Source organism: Oryctolagus cuniculus, chromosome 18 (genome assembly GCF_964237555.1).
Source record: "Oryctolagus cuniculus chromosome 18, mOryCun1.1, whole genome shotgun sequence".
Classification (NCBI taxonomy): Eukaryota; Metazoa; Chordata; class Mammalia; order Lagomorpha; family Leporidae; genus Oryctolagus; species Oryctolagus cuniculus.
This window is the reverse complement of record NC_091449.1, coordinates 20,625,886-20,647,490: the sequence shown is the minus strand read 5'-3', so window position 1 is coordinate 20,647,490 and position 21,605 is coordinate 20,625,886. Positions and strand designations below refer to the sequence as shown.

The window sequence follows — 21,605 nt, the reverse complement described above, 5'->3', positions numbered from 1 at the left end:
AATGTGAAAGCTAAATAATTTCCCATCCTCCATGCACACCACCCTGAGGGTACCCCATCACCTGTTGATGGGCACAGGGTGGGAGGGGGCACCGTATCCATGGAAATGCCACATCAATCTGGATCAGGACAGCCGGAACCTGGACCTCACTGGGGCAAATACTCCTATAAGGGACAGAAGATTTGCTCCAAGGGTGAGCCAGGTCGCAGTCATAAGTGGAGGCCGGGCAGAGCTGAGGGGAGACACAAGCAGGTTCCAGGGCCCAACACACACACGGGTTCCCAAGCAGGAGGGCACGAGCCCAGCACTTCTTGCCCAAGTCCTGCACCCACGGGCGTGCACGTGGCACGATGGGTGAGAGCCCTTTCACAGGAAGGAATTGGGACTGACATATTTAGGACTGATGGAGAACATTGACTAGTGCAGAGGAGCCTCCCAGGGAGACCTTAAATCCCTTCAAAGTCTGAGAGCCAGGGGCCGACGCCATGGCTCACTTGGTTCATCCTCTGCCTGGGGCGCCAGCGAACCATATGGGCGCCGGGTTCTAGTCCCAGTTGCTCTTCTTCTAGTCTAGCTCTCTGCTGTGGCCCGGGAGTACAGTGGAGGATGGCCCAAGTGCTTGGGCCCTGCACCCGCATGGGAGACCAGGAGGAAGCACCTGGCTCCTGGTTTCAGATCGGCACAGCGCGCTGGCCGTGGCGGCCATTTGTGGGGTGAACAAAAGGAAGGAAGACCTTTCTGTCTGTCTGTGTCTCTCACTGTCTCTAACTCTGTCAAGTAAATAAAACAAATTGAAAAGTCTGAGAGCCAGGCCTCCTTGCAAGGAGTCAGCGGCTTCGGGGGTGTGTGACGCTCTGGTCGGGTGAATCCACAGAACACAAACACCACCCATCCCCCTCCTTCGCGGCGCCCCTCCCCATCCCACACCCTGGCTCCGGTTTGTAAACTCCCTCCTCCAGCGCCTCCCCTCAGGCTTCCTCGGGAGCCCTCCCTGCACCTCAAGTCTCCAAGGTGGAGGCCCATGCCCGCCCCGGGGACCAGGACACCCGCGTGAGGAGAGGGCGGCGTGGGGGGGGGGGTCCCCGAAGCCGAGCCCCGAGGGCGGCGGGGGAAGGGCGGGAGCCAGGTCCACGGTTCCCCGCGAGGGCCCTAACCTAGGGCGGACGTGGGCTGGGGTGTGCGGGGCACTGACACACCTGCCAACCTGCCTGAGTCAGGCACGCACACCTAGTGCGAGACAGCTCGCAGCAACCGCCCTCCGGGGTTGTCCGGAACAGCGCACGCGCCCCCTTCTGAAGCGACCCCCACCCGCACTCCAGCCTCCCGCCTGCACCGACCCGGGCCCGACCGTCCGTGCGCGGGCCGCTCGCTCACCTGGAGCACCAGGACCTGGAGCATCTTCGCCGCGCCTCTGGCCCGCTCGCCCTGGACGACGCGCCCGGCGGCGGGCGTGGCGGGCGTGGCGAGCCGCGCGGCCCCTGCCGCCGCCCCGGGGGCGGCCCCTGCCATCGCGCCGGACGCCTCAGGCCTCTGCGGGGGCCGCGCCCACCAGCTCGACCAGGACTCCAGCTTCCTGCCCTGGACGCGCCCCCGCCTGCAGGCCGGCCGCCACGCCCCCCAGTGCCGCGCCTCGTCTTCCCACCCGACGCAGCCGCCGCGGGCGCGCTCTGGGCTCCTCATCGGCTCCACCCCGCGCCCCCGGCCTCTCGTAATGGCGCCCGCCCCCGCGCCGGCCTCCAGGCGTCCAGAAGCCACGTGGGCGCCCAACGGCCCGGACAACGGCCGGCCTTGCGCAGCGCCGCCGTGCGGCGGGGAGGGGCGTGGGGGCCCGCGGTCCTGGCGCGCGGCTCGCTTCCTGGGCCGCGGGGCGCCCGGGGGCTTGGGGACCTGGGCTGGCCTCCCCGCCGGGAGCGCGCGGGGCCTGCTGGGCTGTCCACCCCCAGCGTCCAGCGGGCCGCGCTCCCCAGGTCTCTGTGTGGGCCTTGCCGTCTTAGCGGAAGTGTGCACGACCCCGTCCTCTGAGTGGGCCGGGGTCTGCAGCTCCTGTGACTGAAGCAGCCACCAGAGTTCTCACTTGGAAGGCTCTGTCCCTGCACCCAGAAGAAGCTCCTGGCTTCTGATTGGCCCAGCTCTGGCCACCTGGGGAGTGAACCAGCTGATGGAAGACCTTTCTCTCTGTCTTTCCCACTCTCTCTAACTAGCACTCAAATAAATAAATAATATTTTTTTAAAAAATGAAAGAAACCTCGACACCCCCCCCCCCCAAATGCTGGGCCAGGAAGCTTTTACAGCTGAATTCCTTAATATTTCAATGGGGGGTGGGGGTGGGCACAAGGTTTCTTAAGCTCTATGTGGAAATGTGTTAATTGATTGGGGCAACCAACAAAATAGTAGAAGACCAGATTAGAGAGAGCATGGGAATTGTTAGGTTCTGTGCTTGGGGGAGCAAGATGTTCAGGTAAGCCTCTAGTTTTAAAAAATAAGCTCGACTCTCGGTAACTGACTTTCAAGTAAACCTTTAAAAAAAATAAAAATTCAAGGAAAAAAAAAAGCTTGATTCTACAAGGCTCCACAGGTGTGTGCTTGACGTCCCCCAGGAGGACCTTGGGAAAGGACAGGTGTGTGCCTGCGAGTCAGGCAGGAAGCTGCTGATGGGGAGCATGGTGTTCACCTGGTGCTGGGGGGGGGTGGCGAGGAAGCAGGCTACATACCTGGCAGGCCAGCACACCTGTCGACAGGTGAGACGTGGAAGGTCCCGAGCCTGAAAGGAGGTGGAGAACACGGGCAGGCGATGTGCCAGCGCGGTGGCTGGAGCCCCTGCGTGGGGTGTCCGTCTGCACTTGCATTCAGTTTCCTGCGATGTGCATGAGAAGCAGCAGGGGAAGGCCCAGGTGCTGGGTTCCTGCCACCCACGTGGGAGATGCAGCTGTATTTCCTGCTTTCAGCCCGACTCGGCCCTGCTACTGAGGGCACTTGGGGAATGAACCAGTGGATGAAAGATCTCTCTCTCCCTCCCTGCCTCCCTCCCTTCCTCCTTCCTGCTCTCTCTCTCTCTCTCATTTTGCATTTCAAATATATAAAATTTTTTTAATGAAGAATGCAAGGGACAACCTTTGTCTTTTTTTCTTTGATTAACTCATGCTGCAAAAGGTGATCCTGAAACATTGTCACAAACCTGCTTCCAGAAAGTGGAACTATTTGTACATCACAGTGGCCTTACCAAGCCCAGGGTCTTTGGCTCAATTGCAGATAGAAATTGACAAGGGGCCAATATGCAGCCCAGAAGGGTTTATGGGGCGCTCATGCTCCAACACAGGGACAGCACAGCAGGGTGAGCTTCCATCAACTTGCTGTCCTATGGGAGCCGAACAGGTGCTTTCATGGGGGTGGGAAGGCGTGCCCGTTCCCCCAGTGCACACGGCACTTCAATCTGGCTCAAACTCCTGGGCACAGGACAGCATTTGGCACCCAGCTAGGTGATCTGCACAGGCACCGCTGATTTGGCTTTCACTGTTTTTGCACACGACACACCACAGCAATGGTGCTCGATACCATCACCCCGGAAAGTTCACATGAGGCCATTTTGGGCATGCTTGAACGTTCAGGAGTCCCTACCAGGGCAGCAGGGGTCACTGCCGGTGAGGATCTGACACTCCTCGCTCCTGATTGGTTTGGAGCTAGAAATGGACACGTGTCCAGTTGTGAGGAGCTTGATATTTTTCTAAATGAGTCCTGTTTCTCTCCTGTTGCACTGGGATGGATACTCAAAATGAGGCTGCAGCCACCCAGTCTCTTAAGACTGCAGAGTTTCAGAATCTGTACCTGTAACCTGCTCCGCCCTCCCCCAACTCTGATGCTAATGGGCAGATTTTTTGTTTGTTTTTTAAAAGACCTTGCACCATTGTTTTGGACATTTGGTGCAGCAGTTAAGACACAGCTTGGTATGCTGGTAGCCCCTATCAGAGTGCCTGGATTTGAGTCCTGGCTCCACTTTGAATTCCAGCTTCCTGCTGGCCTAGACCCTGGGAGGGAGTAAGTGACAGCCCAAATATTTGGATCCCTGTCACCCACACAGGAGACCCAAATTGAGTTTGGGGCTCCTGGCTTCAGCCTGGCCCAGCCCTGGCTGTTGCAGCCATTTGGGGAATGGATCAGTGGCCAGGAGATCTCTGTCTCTCTGCCTTTCAAATAAACAAATGTAAATAAAAATTCTAAAACTTTACAACATAAACAGGTAGAAAGAGAACAAGGTTGTGGAAAAAAGGAAGACGTAGTATGGTGCTGCCATATCGTCCCCATTGGGTGTCTGGGCCACTTTGGAGCAGAGCAGCTGGGGTTCAGGCTCTGTGGTCTGTAGGAACCCCCAGAAGAGCCCAGGGAAGAGTTGGCCACGTTAAGTGGAAAAAGAAAGCAAGGACTGATTACGATGACTTTGCATTTTGGGTCTGGATTTGCCACTCCTTTCCTGATGCGAAGACACCTAAAGCTTAAGAAACACACTGGGGGCAGGCCCTTGGTGCAGTGGTAAAGCCGCTGCAGCCACGTCCTATATAAGAATACCTGAGTTGAGGCCGGCATCCTGGCTCACTAGGCTATTCCTCCGCCTTGCGGTGCCGGCACACTGGGTTCTAGTCCCTGTCGGGGCACCGGATTCTGTCCCGGTTGCCCCTCTGCCAGGCCAGCTCTCTGCTGTGGCCAGGGAGTGCAGTGGAGGATGGCCCAAGTGCTTGGGCCCTGCACCCCATGGGAGACCAGGACAATTACCTGGCTCCTGCCATCTGATCAGCGTGGTACGCCAGCCGCAGCAGTCACTGGAGGGTGAACCAACGGCAAAGGAAGACCTTTCTCTCTCTCTCTCTCTCTCTCTCTCTCTCTCTCTCTCTCCACTCTGCCTGTCAAAAAAAAATTTTACTCTGAGATTCTTATAATAAATTTAACCCATTTTTTGTGGTTGTGGTTGGTGTGTTCTAATTTCAGTCACTCTCTTCTAAGGTTTTGGCTTACGTTTCATGGCTACTTTCAGTGCTCTCCCTTTTGCATGAGGAGTTACACTCTTGTTTCTGACTGATTTGTAACATCACACGCTGTCTTTAATTCTACCAGCTACTCTTGCACTGAAAAGCACTTGAACAGATATTTCTCTATTATCTCAGGTATTTACTCTGTCCTCTCATGTTTTTTCCTATTCTTTCTAGCACTACCCCTATATGTGAGAATATAGTCTGGAATAATTGAACAAAAACCACGTTATTTTTATCTTTAAAAGGTTGTTTTTAACAAAACAGGTTAAATTTTAATTTTTAACATTTGCAATGTCTTGTTTAAAAAAGATTTATTTATTTATTTGAGAGTCGGAGTTACACAGAGAAGAAGCAGAGGCAGGGAGAGAGAGGTCTTCCATCTGCTGGTTCGCTCCCCAGTTGGCCGCAACAGCCAGAGCTGTGCCAATCTGAAGCCAGGAGCCAAGAGCTTCTTACCAGTCTCCTGTCGCTGCCCCTCTTTGTGGAGGAACGACACAGGACCCTGCGCTGTTCTTTTGTCTGCTCGGCCCTCCCCGGGTTTGCTGCTGGTTCTTCCCAGGTTGGCTACCATCCCTTCCACCTCTGTGGAAGGGCAGTTCCCCCTGCCACCTTCGCCACTTCCGCGGGGGAGCGGCACACCGCCGGCCGGCTCTCTCGGGGGCTGCACAGGTGTTCCTTCAGATAGATGTTCCTGGTGCATGTTGTCTCTCTCCTCCTTCATAGTCCTTTTCCGCCAATCCCAACTCTGCTACCCACACGCCGAGTACGCTGCTCTCCTCCAATCAGGAGCAGGTCCTACAGTTTATTGGTTGAACTGGAGGCAGCTGCGTAGAAGCTGTTTCTCCCTTCTCAGCGCCATATTGTGGGAGAGCAGATGCATAGAATAAGTCTTAATTCCAGTAACAGTCTAGTCCGAGTTGCTCCCCACAGTCTCCCATGCGGTGCAGTTTCTCAAGGGCTTGGGCCATCTTCTGCTTTCCCAGGCCACAGCAGAGGTGCTGGTTCCAGTCCCGGCTGCTCCACTTCCAATCCAGCTCTCTGCATGTTTCCATGTGGGAAACCCAGAGGAAGCTCCTATCTCCTAGCTTCGGATTGGAATAGCTCACTCTGTTGCGGCCAGTTGGGGAGTAAACCAGCAGATGGAAGACCTCTCTCTCTTTCTCTCTCTCTCTCTCCTTATCTTTCTATATAACTCTTTCAAATAAATAAATAAATCTTTAAAAAAAAAAAAAGAGAGGAGCTGGATTGGAACCAGTGCCCGTATGGGAGGCCGGCACTGCAGGCAGCGGGTTTACTCAATACGCCACAGTGCCAGCCCCTACAGTGTCTTTATCTAGAGCAATTATCCAGGCTGGCACCGCGGCTCACCAGGCTAATCCTCCACCTAGCGGTGCCGGCACACCGGGTTCTAGTCCCGGTCCGGGCACCGGATTCTGTCCCAGTTGCCCCTCTTCCAGGCCAGCTCTCTGCTGTGGCCCGGGAGTGCAGTGGAGGATGGCCCAAGTGCTTGGGCCCTGCACCCCACGGGAGACCAGGAGAAGCACCTGGCTCCTGCCATCGGATCAGCGTGGTGCGCCAGCCGCAGTGGCCATTGGAGAGTGAACCAACGGCAAAGGAAGACCTTTCTCTCTCTCTCTCTCTTTCTCTCTCACTCTCACTGTCCACTCTGCCTGTCAAAGAAAAAAAAAAGAGTAATTTTGCAGACTCTCTCTCTCTCTCTCTTTCTCTTTCTATCTCTGCCTCTCTGTAACTACGCCTTTCAAATAAATAAATAAATAAATAAATATTTAAAAAGGAAAACAAAAAAACCAATATGTGATAGTCACAGAAAGAATTCTCTGGATCATGGGCTCTGAAGATTCTCCTGCTCAAAATACTATAGATGAAAAAACAAACAAAAAAGAAATACTATAGGCTTCTAAAAATGAATCAGAATCAAATATTTTGAATGAGCAGTGCATGGTAGAAGTCCTGATAATAAGTGTCAAAGTCAATTAATTATAGGAAGTAAGTCTGGATAATTACTCTATTTTTTTTTCTTTGACAGGCAGAGTGGACAGTGAGAGAGAGAGAGAGAGAGGTCTTCCATCCACTGATTCACTCCCCAGATGGCCGCAACAGGCAGAGCTGAGCCGATCTGAAGCAAGGAACCAGGAGCTTCTTCTGTGCCTTCCACACGGGTGCAGGGGCCCAAGGACTTGGGCCATCTTCTACTGCTTTCCCAGGCCATAGCAGAGAGCTAGATCATAAGAGGAGCAGCTGGGACTAGAACCGGTGCCCATATAGGGCACCGGTCCCTAAGGCCAGGGCGTTAACCCACTGGGCCACTGTGCTGGCCCCAATAATTCCTTTTTAAACACAGTAAGCTGGGGCTGGTGCTGTGGCTCTGGCGTAGTGAGTTAAAGCCTCCTCCTGCAGTGCTGGCATCCCATATGGGAGCCAGCTTGAGTCCCAGCTGCTCCACTTCCCATCCAGCTCTCTGCTATGGCCTGGGAAGGCAGTAGAAGATAGCCCAAGTCCTTGGGCCCCTGCACCTGCGTGGGAGACCAGGAAGAAGCTCTGGCTCCTGGCTTCGGATCGGCACACCTGTGGCTATGGGGGCCAGTTGAGGAGTGAACCAGCAGATCGAAGACCTCTGTCTCTCTTTCTCTCTCTGCCTCTCCTCTCTGTGTGTAATTCTGACTTTCAAATAAATAAACGAATCTTAAAAAAAAAAAAAAACAGTAAGCTTATTTCAGTGCAAAAATTTCGAAAGTCACATGACTTTTTCATAAAATGCAGCTTCCACTACGTTTTTGAAGGTCTTTTGTGAATGTGTAGATATTGCCTCACATTAATTTTTTTAAAAAAAAAGACTTATTTTATTTATTTGAAAGACAGAGTTAGAGAGATAGAGAAAGAGAGAGAGAGAAATGTCTTCCATCTGCTGATTCACTCCCCAAATGACCAAAATGGCCGGAGCTGTGCTGATTAGAAGCCAGAAGCCGAGAGCTTCTTCTGGGTCCCCCACGCAGGTGCAGAGGCCCAAGGACTTGGGCCATCTTCTACTGCTTTCCCAGGCCATGGCAGGGAGCTGGATTGGAAGCAGAACAGCCAGACTTGGCCAGCATCCATATGGGATGCCAACACCAAGGCCTGGGCTTTAAACCCACTGAGCCACAAGCCAGCCCCTCACATTTTTAAAAGTGCAGGTTTTACATGTCACAATATGTCAAAATTAGGGTCCATGTTGTGGCTTAATGGGTAAAGCTGCTGCCTGCTGTGCCGGTATCCCATGTGGGCTCCAGTTCCAGTCCCGGCTGCTCCACTTCCCATCCAGCTCTCTGCTAATGGCCTGGGAAAGCAGTGGAAGATGACCCAAGTGCTTGGGCCCCTGCACCCAAATGGGAGACCCAGAGGAGGCCCAGCTGCCATTGCAGCCATTTGGGGAGTGAACCAACGGACTGAAATTCTTGCTCTCTCTCTCTCTCGCTCGCTCTCTCTCTCTCTCTGCCTCTCTGTGACTCTGCCTTCCAAGTGAATTCAAGATTAAGCACTTTTGTTTTGTTTTGGCTGGAGGCACTCTATCACCAACAATGACAGAATACGGTTTGCTGGGCATCAGAGCAGAAAAGACACACAATTATTTCGAGCCCAGGGAGAACCCTGTGCCAAACAGGATTCACATCCGGCAACTGCTTTAGGCAAAGAAGCACCCAGAGCTGAGTGCCAGCTGCCCGTTGTCCACCTGTCCTCGGGGCTGGGAGCTTTCTCAGCCTGTCCTGGGTTTTCTGACCTTGCCACTCTAGGGGAGGCCTGGCCAGGGATGACCCAATGTCCCCTACACTGTGCTCTCTTTGGAGTTTGGACTAGGGTTGGGGAGTTTGGAAAGAAAACCAAAGAAATCAGGTCCCTTCTTGTCACCTGGCATCCAGGTGCATGACAGCTGTGGCTGACCACGGGTTATCACCAGAGGACTGTCCACATCTGTCAGGGAGGGGCAGTAGCTCCCCCTGCTGGAGCGGAGTCAGCCATTGACTACTTAGGGTCTCTCTCAGGAGTATTTGTCTCTTCTCCATCCGTCTGCTTATGCAGTTATCTGTTTGTATCAGGATGCACTCACATGTGGGGTTTTATTCATGGTTATAACCCGATATTAAGTTACTCGTCTTGCTGCTCACCGGGTTCCAGATAAGAGCACAAGCAGCTGTCTTGGGCTCGCTTCTGCTAGCGTTTCCATGGACACCCTCGTCTTGTTGGAGCCAACACACTGTGCTCCTGCATCGGAGGCTGGGGGAGCTCTCTGGAGGGTCTAGGCAGAGCAGCACCGCCCCTTGGTGACCCGGCGTGTGGGCCTGTAGGGCTGCAGCCTCAGGGGCTGGAAGGGCTCGGGACAACTCAGTCTGGGGAGATGCCTCTCTCCCGATACCACCTGCTGGTGCTGATGGAGGCACAGGGCCCTTTAAGCCGCCCAGGGGGTTCAAGGCTCAAGTTCAGAAAAAAAACTCCATTGCTGTGCTTACGCTGGTTTGCAGGTCATACTTGCTGCTTGTTATGTGAGTTTCCCAAGGCAATGAAAAGGTCGATCATCTTATCTCCTGCAACTTGGCTGCCATCAGACACCTAGAACAAGCCCCTATTCTACACCAAAAACTTCATATGGCAGAAAGCAACACAAAATCACTTTTCCCGGAGCTAACAATGAGCCAATGCAAACACCTAGTGCACTCTTGCAAGAATTGTGCCCCCTCGCCCTGTCAGGCCCACTGCTACAAGCAGGAGTGAACCCGCGAGGACTTGCTCCTAAGAAGCTCTGGCAAGTGGACTTCACCCACATTAACTCCTTGGGTCAACTTAAGTTTGTCCAAGTGGTGGGAGATACTTATTCAAAGGCTGTATTTGCAGCAGCCCAATCCGGAGAAAAGGCTAGAAATGTGATAAAGGCGGTTAAGTCAGCCCTGCTGGTCCTCGGTGTCCCCTGGACAATAAAGCCTGATAACGGGCCAGCGTATACACCACAGGAATTTAATTCCTTCCTGAGGTCCTGGAACATACAGTGTGACACAGGTATCCCATACCTGTGAGAGACATGCGGGGTCAAGCCAGGTATGCTGCAGCCACGGCCGCCCAGGTCTAGGGGAGAGCACAGAGGTGACACAGGCCCTCCAACCACGGCTGTTCCTATTGTGCTGATCTGTCCCAGAGGTCACGGGCACTCACAGCTGCTGCTCTCCCACCCTGACCCAGTTCCCACAGGGCACAGCTGAATCTCAGGCATTGCCTGCAGGGTCCTGAGTGGGTCTCTGCCTGGGGCTGGGAGCTGTGGAGCTGCCTACGCTCTCCAGGAACACGGGGAAGCTTGCTGCCGCTGGGCACCGGGGTCACAAACTGGAGCAAACTCCTTTCCATGGAACAATTTAATACAGACTCAGCACCACCTGAGGGTGGCGGTGGGGGAGGGGGCGGGGAGGAGAGTACAGTGGCTCCTGGCATGGCTGTTGTCTTCCAGTGTCAGGGTGTCCTGGCCCCAGGAAGAGCCTGGGCGGTGGGGGCTCAACCGAGTGCATAGGATGCCGTGAAGACACACGGAAGGCTGCTGCCCAGCCTGGGCAGGACAGATGCTGGACTCGGCCTCTCTTCTAGGAGGCACCCATCATCCAGGTGCCCCACAGAATAAGAGGTAAGGAGGCCTCTGGCCAGGGAGGGCACGCGGGCCTGGTCTCCCATCCCAGGGCTGGCTCTGGCCGGCTCCAGCCCGTGACTGTCCCCAGAGTGCGTGGGGCTGCCATGCCAGTAGGGGGGAGTCTTCAGCTGTGGCCCCCAGGCGGGGACAGCCTGCATGGGCCCTGGTTCTGGGGGCTCCGAGGCCCGTGGAGGAGCCCACATCCACAGGCCCTCCCGGCTGCCAGCGTCGGAGGAGTCGTCCTCCCTGTGCTCTGGCCCGCTCAGGTTAGGGAGACTGGCGCACTGGCACAGGCCTCCCCACCTCGAGCACTTTGGAGACTCCGTGGGGCTGGCAGAACCTGGAGACTCTGCGGTCCCCACAGGGGAGCCCAGGCCGAGGGGCTCTGGGCTGCCTTCCCAGCTCTCCTCCTCCTCCATGCCTTCCCTCTTGGTGATGCGGAGGCCAAAGCTTCCTGGAGGACAGATCATCACTGCACGGGTAGCGGGACCCCTGGTCTGCTCCCACACTGCCACTGTGTCCTGAATGGTGATTTTGGCCTTCGGAGCAGTGGGGGCAGGAACGTGCATCTGGGGGACGCGTGCCTGCCCCAGGGGCCTGCTGCACTGTTCGATGGCCTTGGCTGGAAGAAGAAGAGACGCGGTTTGCTTCTCCACAGCCCCCGTCTGGCCTGCAGGGTGCCTGCCCCGACCTCATCCTGGGGTCCCCATCACCACGTGTGACGCTGAGGACTCTTCCAGGCTGCTGGCCCCAGAGGGGAGGGTGTGTGCAGCCCGGGCAAGGGGAGCCCTGGGACACCACCGGCTCCTCCTGCACAGCCCCACAGGGTGGATGGCCCTGAACTCCTTGCCTCACTCTCATCTCTGGGGACCCAGGCACCAACTCAGGACCCCATCACCTACCCCACCTGACCTGCTGCGCCCTAACAGTGCATTGGCTGATTTCCCGCATCTGAGTCCCTCCTACATGGCTGGAAAGGAACTGAGCCTAAGATGATGGGGGTGAGAGCTGGGGCTGTGGGGCAGACATGGAGTCCGGTTCAGGACTTGGGGACAGGGAATGCAGTTTCTAAAGAGGTGGCAGGGGTGCCCTGTGTCCTCTGCCCCTGGGCCACTGTCTCTTTCCTGGTGAGACTGGGCTGTCACCGCTACTGTCCCAGGAGCACCCAAGGAGGCAGCACCTGGAGGCACAGTGGGGCCTCCCCAGTGCCTGGACAGCCTGCACCTGGGCCCCCACTTAGAGCCTCTAGAGCTGGGACAAGCCCATCTCTGCTCTGCATGGGGACCCAGGCGCTCAGGTCCATGATGGCAGCAGCAGCAGGGGATGAGCACGGGGACCCCTCCCCACCAGAGCCCAGAGGCCAGCGATGCTCCGGGTCCCGCTGCCTTCTGTTGGCCCGAGGCTAGGGCTGCAGAGCCCACACTCTTGTGTTCTGCCGTGGGGCCCCCAGCCCTGCCTCTGTGCCCAGCCCTGCTCGCAGGAGTGCACTCAGCCCCCACAACTGGGCTCAGGGCACCTGGGCCTTCCAGGGGTTCTCAGATGGCTGAAGGGGATCCAGTGCCGGTAGCCTTTACATCACTGCACAGGGTCTCCCACAGCCCCACCTCCCTCTAGCCCTGCCCACATGCAGGTGGGAGCCCCGCCCACCCCTGTCCTAGGAGGGTCCTGTGGGCAGACAGCTGTGGTCATCGGGCCAGGAGCCTGTGTGGGGTCAGTTGGGGAGGGGCCCCCTGGGCAGGCAGGGCCACTTCTCATCTTGCTGGAGTGGGGGTCCAGCTGTGCTCCAGGCTCCTGGGGGCACTGAGCCAGGGCACCTGCTCCAGACCTGGGCAGGGTAGCTCAAGGCGGGGCCTCCAATCCACTCCAGAGTGGGGGTCAGCCAAGGAGCCAGAGCCACAAATGTCCTGAGGACAGCTCCACGGCCCGGCCCCAGAGTGGTGGGGGGAGAGCTGGCACCCACAGGAGGATTCTGGGAAGCTGCCCGAGGCCCTGCCAGGCCATGCTGACAGAGCTTCAGAAAGCAGAACTGCTGAGCCCAGGGAGGACAAGGAGGACCAGGAAGAGGGGAGGCCCTGGGCAGGGATGACAGGGCCTGGCACTCCCACTACTGACTCCCCCAAGGGAGCATGGGACGGGGCCGTGTGCTGGACTCACCTTCGGGAGGCAGGAGGCACTGGAGCTTCCCCAGCTCACGCATGGAGGCCCGCAGCTGCCTGATGACCGCATTCTCGCTCAGAGACCAGGCCTGCTTCAGGGTCACCTGCAGGAACTCCCGGAGGTGGTCCCGGGGCATCTTCAGCAGGCGCTCTAGACATGGGGGTGGGTGTCAGGCTGGGAGGGGCCCTAGGGATGGCGCAGCCACCATGGCTGCTCCAAGCCCTGTCCCAGCACCAGACATGGGCTGCAGACACCCTTGGACACCCTTGGGTGTCACGCCAAGCACTAGAGGGACTGCTCAGGGGCCAATTTCCAGTGCGATGACTCTGGCCACTTCTCCTTGTGGTCTGTGGGGGCCTGGGATTGGGGATGCAACAGGGGGATTCTCAGTGCCCTCCTGAAGGGAACCCAGGCCTCCCAAACCCCCTCATCCCTCCCTCAAGCCCTGCTCCCGAGGGACAGGCAGGGGACCCCCAGCTCCTCCGTCCCCAGCACCCGGGCCTCTGTGGGCCCTGAGGACTCACTGTTATGGATCTTGAGGGCCGTGTATGCCATGGCCGGGAGCACGTGCTCGCCCTCCAGGATGTATATATCCCATATTCTCAGAGCCAGGGGGAACGGCACCTGGGGACAGAGGCATTGGAGGACCCGCCCATCAGGGCCTCAGCAGGGCCCACAGGGGTGGGTGTGCAGTGTCACTCCCCTAGGACAGAGGGAGACTCCAGGAGGCTGATCACACAAGAAGGCCAGAGCTCCTCCTGGGAGGGGAGGGGAGGCCATGCCTCATGGCCACATCCCTGCCCACTCAGCGAACCAGACCCACAGAGGATGACCATGTCCTGTCCTGGACCCTGGGGGTCTGCACACTTTGGAAGCCACACTGGAGATGCCAGACACCCCAGGGACCTGGGGAGGGCTCAGCCCTTGGGCTGTGCTGCCACCAGCCTCTGCCTCGGGGGGTCTATGGATCTCCTGCCTCTCACTGTAGGGCTCTGGCCTTTGCCAGGCTCTCAGGATGGGTCCTGGTGGGACCTGTCCCCTCCTTGCTGGCTCTGAGGCTCAGCCTCAGCTTGGACCACCCTTAGCAGGGCTGGACAGGGCCTGCCTGGTCTGCACAGCAGGCTCCCTCCTGTGTCTGCTGGGGCTGGGGGAGCTCAGAGTCACAGGCCACCAGCACCAGAGAACCAGGCACTGGGGCAGGAGCTTCCCTGGGCAAGGGGTCCCCGGGGCACTTACCCCATCCAGGAAGCACTGGATGTACCAGTGGGTGGTGGAATCCTCCAGGCACACACCCTCCTTCTCCTAAGAAGAGGCAGAGGCAGAGGGGGCTCAGGGCCCAGGGCCCAGGGCCCAGGCCTGACTCCCTCTAATCTGAGCCCTGGGGCAGAGCCCCTGGGTGCAGGAAGCCCAGCAGCAGGGGCATCCCCCCTCCCAGCCATGCAGGTTCCTGAAGGGACACAGGTCCCTCCTTCCACTCTGCTCTGGGGACAGCGTCTCCCTTCAATCTACGCCAACTCTGGGGGACCAAGTGCTGGACAACAAACCAACACCCAAGCTGCCGTGGACCCCCGTAACCAAGGAAAGTTTTGGTGAGGATGTGGCCTCCCCTGGCTCAGGAAGCAGTCCCATGAGCCCAGAGCCCCCAAGAGGAGAAAGGAGATGCTTAACTTACCAGGTGTTTCTCCAGGGAGGGGAGCACGCGATGCACAATGAGCCCCAGGTGTTGCTGGAATCGCTCCAGTTTGGGGGTGTTTGGTTTGTAGAAACCTGAGTAGAATCAGCCACACCCCCACGTGAGAGCCTCCTCCTAGGAAGGCTGGAGAGCCCCAGGCCTGGGTGGGGTGCTTCTGAGCACTGAGGGTCAGGGGAGGCTGGACCAGGGGCAGGTGGGGATGAACGTGGCCAGGGCAGAGGATCTGCTTGGGAGGTGGGTGCAGGTGGGTGACTGTGTGCAGCCCAGGCCTGGCTGCCCCCTGGAGCCCGCTGGGGTGGGTGCAAGTCAGACTGGGTGCCTCCTGACCATTCCAAGACTCAGGAGCGAGGAGGGGTGACCCTACAGGGGATGCTGCCTTCCACAAGTTCCCTGGGTGTGGCTCTGTGCTTGAGAGTTGTGTACAGACGTGTGAGGCAGAAGAGTCAGAATCGACCTGAGTCACTGGACAAGGACAGGACCCCTTGTTCTGAAGGTTCTCACACCCAGGATGGCCATGGCCAAGCTGCAGGGCCTTTGGGTGGTGGTAAAAGAAGGGGGCTGGCTCAGTCTGGGAGGCCTCTGCCAGCCCTGGCTTCCTGGGAGCCCCCCCCACACACTGTGACACTGTCCTGCACATTCAGGAGCCAGTGAGGGCCGTGCACGGACTTGCATGCACTGGGCCCCACACGCCATCCACCTACCGTGCATCGCGTGCTTCCTGCTTTCCATGAGCTGCACCAGGGCCCAGAAAGCGTCCTCCTCGGGCATATACATGAGCAACAGCGCCACCACATGGCTCAGACCCTGGCTGTAGCCCACCTCCTGCAAGATCCCAGAATACCTTTAGGAGACCTCCCCTGGCAAGAATGATATCCTAGGATGGCCCACCTCTCAGGCAGATCAGGGTCACCCACTGAAGGGTCCAGGAAGATTTAGGCACAGGGAGCCCCTGTGCCTGAATCCTGCCACTTGGTGTCAGCTGCCCAAGAATTGGAGCCCAGAGAAGTTCTCCAAGTTCCTGGAGGGAATCCTGCAGGGCCTGAGCTTAGGCAGCACAGGGGGAGAGCTCAAGTATGGACACCTGTTACCCCCAAGATGTCAGCATGGGCCAGGTTGCTGTGGAAATCCAGATCCATGCCCATGGAAGCTTCTGGACCCCTGAGCTCTGCAGGTGAGCCGGTGGCCCTTTCTCACATGAGGAAGAAGTAAGCCAGGAAGTGCTACCGGGACCGGAACAGGTGGTGTGCCTCTGGCATGGGTGCAGGCCTGGGCTTCCTGAATGCCAGGCCCCCCTGGGAACCAGGGCACCAGGCAGGGTTGGCCAGTGGCAGGTCAGGGGGGTGGGGATGTCCAGGCCTTGCTGGGTCACCCATGGAGCCCTGCGCCTGCTCCACTCATGGGAAAGTCTGAGTGGGTGGTTGTGGCAGTGGCGCTGTACAGAGTGGGATTCAGGCCCATGGGTCCAACCACAGGGCTGGTGGGTGTAATGGCATCAGTGGGACCCAGAGCAAAGTCGTACACCTGATCTGCCCTGCCTTCTCCCCCCGCCCCACTGCGTGGAATGCTAGTCCTGGGAGGGGCATCCCAACACGGCCAAGCTCCTGGGGTCTGGAGCCCAGCCCAGGAGAAGGCTGCCTTTCTCCTCCCAGAACTTGAGGTTGGGTCCAAGAGGCTCAGAGCCTGGCCTCTACCGCTCTTCCTCAGAGCTGTGGATGAGTGAGGCCCCCTCAACCCAGGCTGGGATCTCTGTGACCAGGGGTGCCCTGCAGGGACTGCCGGGATAGCACCTGCGCTATGATCCCAGAATACTCACGGGATTGTAGACGGAATAGGCCATCAGTATGTGGAATAAGGCCTGTTGGCTGGAAGAGAGAGGACAGAGGCCGTGTGTCTTGTGCTGCCGAGGCTCTCAGTGCAGCTCTGCCTAACAGAGCCTGACAGCCACACGCAGGGCCCGTGACACTCTGCTCATGTGCAGTGACGTCGTCAGGGCACCTGCGTGTTGTCCACCATGTGGGTGAGCGCCGCCTGCAGGGACACGCACACCTCCCAGGGTGCAGTCACGTGCACTTTCATTTCCCAGGTGGGTGTTCAGGGCACAGGTGAGCGTCCCACTGTGGGAGTGCAGTCCCGTGTGTCCAAGCTGTGGAGAGTCAGCCTCCCATGCACGTTCAGCCTTGTAGGGAGCAGCACCCGGCGTCCTCAGTGGTTTTAGTTCCCCCCTCCCACAGCTGTGCGCTGGTGCCCCTTTGTGGTGTAGGGAATAAGCGTGTGTTCATGCGCTGAGGAGGTGAATTGTGTGTGTGTTCATGAAGGGTCCCCCCCGAGCCTGTGTTCCCGGGGTACTGGGGGGCTGCCCACTGCTTCCTTGTGACTGAGTTGAAGGGCTCCTTGAATATTCTGGAAACAACACCTTTATTAGTTAGATTGCTACTATTGTCTCCCCTGGTGTTTCTTTTCATTTCATTCTCTCCACAGTGTCTTTGGGAAAGTTTGTGTACTATAGAAAAGGCAAGTTTGTTTTCTGTGCTCAATGAACTGTTTTAGGCTTGCACCCAATCTTCCCTAGGGACCCCATGTGCCCCAGGACCCTTGCTCCTCCCACCCGCGGGTCCTCCCCAGCACAGAGGCCTCACTTCATTCCGTAACGTTCCTGGAACATGAGGTGGTTTCTGAAAGTCCATGCGATGGCGGAGTCGATGTGATGGAAGTGAGTGGCGCCCAGCCTGGCCAGCTCTTTCATCTCCTGCAGGGCAGGGACAAGGGGGGGGCAGCCTCAAGAACTGCCCAAGCCCCATTGCCACACAAGGACCTCAAGTCCACGTCAGCTCTTCTGGCTGACAGGGAGTTCCCTGCAAGCGCTCATTCCTTTCTGGGTCCCGCCTTGAGGGAGGGTCATGGGCTCCCTAACTTGCCTCAGTCCCACGTAACCCTGATGGTCAGCAGCAGACAGGGGCTCTGAAAGGTCCCTGTGCACTCCCCCTGCCTGCCTCAGCTCTCAGCACGACGTGGTCTGCCCCCAGCCAGGCTTCTGAGCCTTCTCACTGACATCTCAGGCCCTGCCCTCCAGGAGTCAGCCACAGCCTGACCACTGCTCCATGCTGCCCCCTGCTGGAGGGGCCCATCTCCATCTCGACATTGCAAGCCGCCCTTGGCTTGGAGCTGAGCCTGGGCAATGACTGTCTCCAGGCCCAGCTCCCAGGGCCAGCCCCAGACTGCAGACTTGGGGGAGGCAGGGTGGGCCACACAGCTGGGCCCTGCTCCCTGATGGCAGCCAGGGGCCATGAGAGCCAGCTGCAGCTGACAGCCCTATGCCCACACCAGTCCTCACTCCCTCCTTTCCCAGAAGCATTGAGAGCTGTGTGACCATTGGAGCGGCCTCTCCAGGCAAGGGCAATGCCAGGGGCTGCAAGTCCATGTGAAGGCAGGGCCAGCTGTGGGCAGGCCTAGGTGAGGGCCGGCCAGCTGCGGGCAGGCCATGTTAGCACAGAGCCTGTGGGGCTCCCTACCTCACACCATTGTGATCTCATCCTGGGAGACCCCCGCCCATCAGGGACCAGCAAGTCCTCTCTTCTGGCCGTATGCCAAGCTGCCCAGGTGAGCTCAGCAGAGAGCAGGTTAAAGCCTCTGGCACAAAACACACCTGTCCAGTCCCAGCTGGGTCTGAGGAGACGTGGAGGAGGCACTGACTAGGATCTAGGGAGAGGAAGGCAGGATGGGGAGGAGGCTCCCGAGGGCTCAGTGAGGGACGGTCCTCCACGGAGACTCAGGCTCCTGAGCAGGCCCGAGCAGGCCGGGCCCCCTTGGGCTGAGTGCAGAGCCGTACCGCGTATTTGCCCGGGTTCTGGGCCTTCCTCTTGTCCACCTCCAGCATCACGGCCCACACCTTCCCGCGCACCTGGGCAGGGATGCCTTTGTAGATTCTGCGCTGAAACTACAGGAAAGAGGAGGCTCTGGTGAGTGCTGAACGTGGCCACTCGTGGAGGCAGCGCAGGGTGAGACAGCAGAGGGAGACGCCAGGGGCTCCCTGTGTATTGGCAGAGGGAGGATCTGCCCAGAGGGGGGCCTTATGACCCACAGTGACTGGAGGGCCAAGGGCTCAGGGGCACCGGCTCTGCCGTGTACGGAGTGGCCGCTACAGGGCTCCTGGAACCACGCCTGCCCTGCATCCGGGATTGTCTTCAGCAGTGACTTCAGATTTTCTACCAGGACAGTGTCCTGTGTGTATGGGGAGGTGTGCCCATGACCTGTGTCTCTAGGGACTGGACAGTTGCCCCTGGGCATCTGAGAGGCAGGCGGTGCCTGGCACAGGAATGGGCACTGCTCAAACCCCAATTCAGTTCTCAGTGTTCCCGAGGGGCCCTCATCGCCACGGTACCTTGTCGCTGCCGCGGTATTTACTATGGTTCTTGATCATCTTTATCCACTTCTGGATCCTTCTTACCTCCTGTTTACGCTGGAAAACGAGACAGGATGGGGTGAGCCCAGCTTGGGGCTCTGAGAGGGGCCCTCGGATGCAGCTCAGGAGCTCTGTGGGCGCTCAAATGGAAGGAGCCAGAAAAGGCACAGACCGTGAGCCCCAGATCTTCTGTCTGGGGGAGCATCGGTGGCCTGGCCTCTGACCCGAGCTGCCCCTTCGTCAAGGAGAGCCCCTGAGCTCCAGCCAGGTCACTCCCAACCATGCCAATGAGTCAGGGCGGCCGACAGCAGACACCCCTGAGCTGCGGCTCACTTCTGGGACAGGTGAGTGTGGTAAGATGTCAGCAGGTGCCGTATAAGTACCGCATCGCAGGACCTTATGGCGCTCCCACTCACCACTGCCGAGCCCCACGTGCCCCCTCTGCCCAGCTCTGCTTCCAGATGACTGGCCCATGGCCAAGGACTTGTCCTTACCTTTGCCCCCGGGGTGCTGTCTTGGGGCAGCTTCTGCTCACTGGAAAGCAAGGGAGGCGGAGAGGTGAGGACAGGACCACAACAGGCACCGCGACCTCCCTAGTGGGCCAGGGAAGGACCAGCTTCATCCTCTCAGCCCAGGGGACTGAGATGGGGAGGGAGGGGCTGGTGACCATGAGCACAGGGAGCCTAGGGCCAGGCAGGGGCCCTTGCTGCCAGTGGGGGGCTCCAGGCCTGTCAGAGGTCCACCTTCGTGGGTGTGTGGCAGCCCCCCCACAGCGGTTGGGGGCTGGCTGTCCTGAGCAGGGCCAGGCTGCCCAGGGCTGAGGCAGCTATATCCCCACATCAGCTCTGCCCAGGACATCACCCTGGAACTGACCGAGTCCGAGTGACCTGCCTGAGAGATGCTCAGTGCTGTGAGTGTGCACCTGGGGCTCGAGGTACCTGGGACCCCCACACCCCTCAGGGTCCCCCACTGCCCACCCTCCCCACTGTGTCCTGGCCTCCTGAGGTCATGTGCCCCACCTCACCCCTCTTCTGTCAGCCCGGACCCTGGCCATCTCTCCACCACTCTGCTCCTGCTTATTCTCCAGGTTCTGGCACAACATGGAGGCAGAAGCACTTATCCCCGTGCTAAGGTGGGCTGCTGAGTCATGCCAGAGATGGCCCGAGATGGCTCCATCCCTCCAGGTCACCGGAGCCCACCCTCCAGCAACGGGGCCTCTCTCCCCGACATCTGTGGGAACAGCCTCCACGTCCGACTCCTGTCCCCAAATGCTGACCAGTGACTGCCTGTGACCACAGCTGGGCTCAAGGTCGGGGCCGGGGACAGGTTTGCCGCCTCATGTTGGGGTTTCTGACCCCAGTCCCGCCCTGGGGTGAGCTGGGGTGTGGAGGACTCACTGCAGGAACCCAAGCCTGTCTGGGACGAGGCAGCCGCCCTCATCGTCCTCTTCTTCGGGCACCAACAGTGCCGCTCCTCGGCGTCCCTGCAGCCGAGAGGGGACCCGGATGAGAAGTCACTGGGGGAGCTGTCCACCTGCCCCCTCCCCCGTGTCCCCAGGGAGGCGGGGTCTGGCTCTCACAGGCACAGTCCTTGAGGCAGGGCCCCACCTCCTCCCCCAGCACCCTGGCCAGTACCTGCTCATATTTATTGATGAGCTCTGCTCGCTCCTGGGCCCTCCGGGACCTCAGGGCGTTCATATCCAATCTGTAAGACACACACGCACATGGGAGCCAGCACTGGGGAGCCCACAGGAATGCTGCTTTGAGGGCTGTCCCCCTGGTCAGAGGTGGGGCAGCCACACAGCCAGGCAGGCGGGCACCTGGTGGCCGGGTCCTTGGATTATGACTTGTGCAGAGCTCATTGACTACGGACGGTTGGGGAAGGACAGCCCCCACCTTGCCTCCCCTGCCCTTGGAAAGGATGCTCCTCCCCCAGGCTGGCAGCCACGTGTCCTCCAGGGGGCCCAAGTCTACAGGGCTCCCTGGCCTGCTCCCAGCTCCTGCATCTCTGGGGCTTTCAGAGCCGGTCCCTGCCCACCTGATACCAGCTGACCCGACACCTAGTCTTGAACCCGTGTCCAGACTCAGACTCACACCAAGGCCCATTCAACACTGGTGACCAGCAGAGCGGGAGGAATGAGACGACTGTGTACATGCTCTGCACACAGGGGCAGCACTCAGAGCTCCACCACATCGCCCATGGAATCCGGTGTGGGAGACCAGGGCCGCCCCCATGGTGGGACCTTCCCCACGCCACAGCTCGTTAGAGCAAGTGCCACTCACCTCCATCGCGAATCCATGTGATTCTCTGAAATGCGCCTGCTGCCTACACTACCAACTGGTCAGTTGGGCAGTAGACGCACTACTGGCCTCTGGTCGCCTCCCAGCCCAGAGTGCGCATCTCAGTGACTGTGACATCACAGAAGCCTGCCAGCCAACCCCAAGTGGCTCTGCTGTGGCAGGGCTCAGGGTCCTCAGGCCTGGCTTCATTAAAGGTCACCACAAGTGGGGCCTGTGTTCTCCCCAGGGCCCAGGTGCAGAGGGCAGGGCTCTGGCAGAACTGCCCCGGAACCAGGGGTGCCAGGGCCCTCTGCCACCTGCCGTAACGGTCCCAAGTCCCAGGCAACCAGCACCTCCTGCCCCTCCTTTCTGCCTCTGCAATTGTATTACAGCC

The 21,605-nt window shown here is 58.6% G+C and overlaps 2 protein-coding genes across 7 annotated transcripts in view; both read right to left on the bottom strand.

Moving 5' to 3' along the window:
• The window catches only part of LOC138846509 (putative ATP-dependent RNA helicase TDRD12), a 35,089-nt gene extending 33,348 nt beyond the window's left edge, over positions 1-1,741 (bottom strand). For 2 of the 4 annotated variants that reach the window (XR_011384028.1, XR_011384030.1), the window contains exon 1: positions 1,375-1,741. Coding sequence is in view for 1 of the 4 variants with exons in the window: in XM_070062527.1 (XP_069918628.1) it covers positions 1,375-1,680 (306 nt within the window). In the remaining 3 variants the exon portion in view is untranslated. The remainder of the gene's footprint in view (positions 1-1,374) is intronic. The other 2 variants (XR_011384029.1, XM_070062527.1) reach the window with 1 other exon arrangement.
• A 5,631-nt stretch (positions 1,742-7,372) lies between these two features.
• Positions 7,373-21,361, bottom strand: LOC138846504 (TBC1 domain family member 3D-like). 3 transcript variants are annotated; one of them, XM_070062517.1, is made up of 8 exons: positions 20,330-21,361; positions 18,360-19,466; positions 15,235-17,279; positions 14,513-14,607; positions 14,077-14,142; positions 13,365-13,464; positions 12,838-12,990; positions 7,373-11,305 (listed from the first exon to the last, which is right to left on the bottom strand). In XM_070062517.1, the coding sequence occupies exons 3-8, from the start codon at positions 15,305-15,307 to the stop codon at positions 10,554-10,556; spliced, it is 1,239 nt and encodes a 412-aa protein (XP_069918618.1). In that variant the 5' UTR covers positions 15,308-17,279; positions 18,360-19,466; positions 20,330-21,361; the 3' UTR covers positions 7,373-10,553. The 3 variants fall into 3 exon arrangements, with proteins under 3 accessions (XP_069918618.1, XP_069918617.1, XP_069918616.1); XM_070062516.1 differs by having other exon boundaries at positions 18,360-20,415; positions 20,567-21,361; XM_070062515.1 differs by having other exon boundaries at positions 18,360-21,361.
• Between the last annotated feature and the right edge of the window lie 244 nt (positions 21,362-21,605).

Excerpts from the sequence above, each read along its gene's own strand:
- LOC138846504 (XM_070062515.1), bottom strand. The coding sequence starts at position 15,307 with ATGTATATGCCCGAGGAGGACGCTTTCTGGGCCCTGGTGCAGCTCATG. Across the intron at positions 14,608-15,234 it reads CAGGAAGCACGCGATGCACG|GTTTCTACAAACCAAACACC; the intron begins GTAGGTGGATGG and ends GATTCTACTCAG. Across the intron at positions 12,991-13,364 it reads GGCCCTCAAGATCCATAACA|AGCGCCTGCTGAAGATGCCC; the intron begins GTGAGTCCTCAG and ends CCCCATGTCTAG.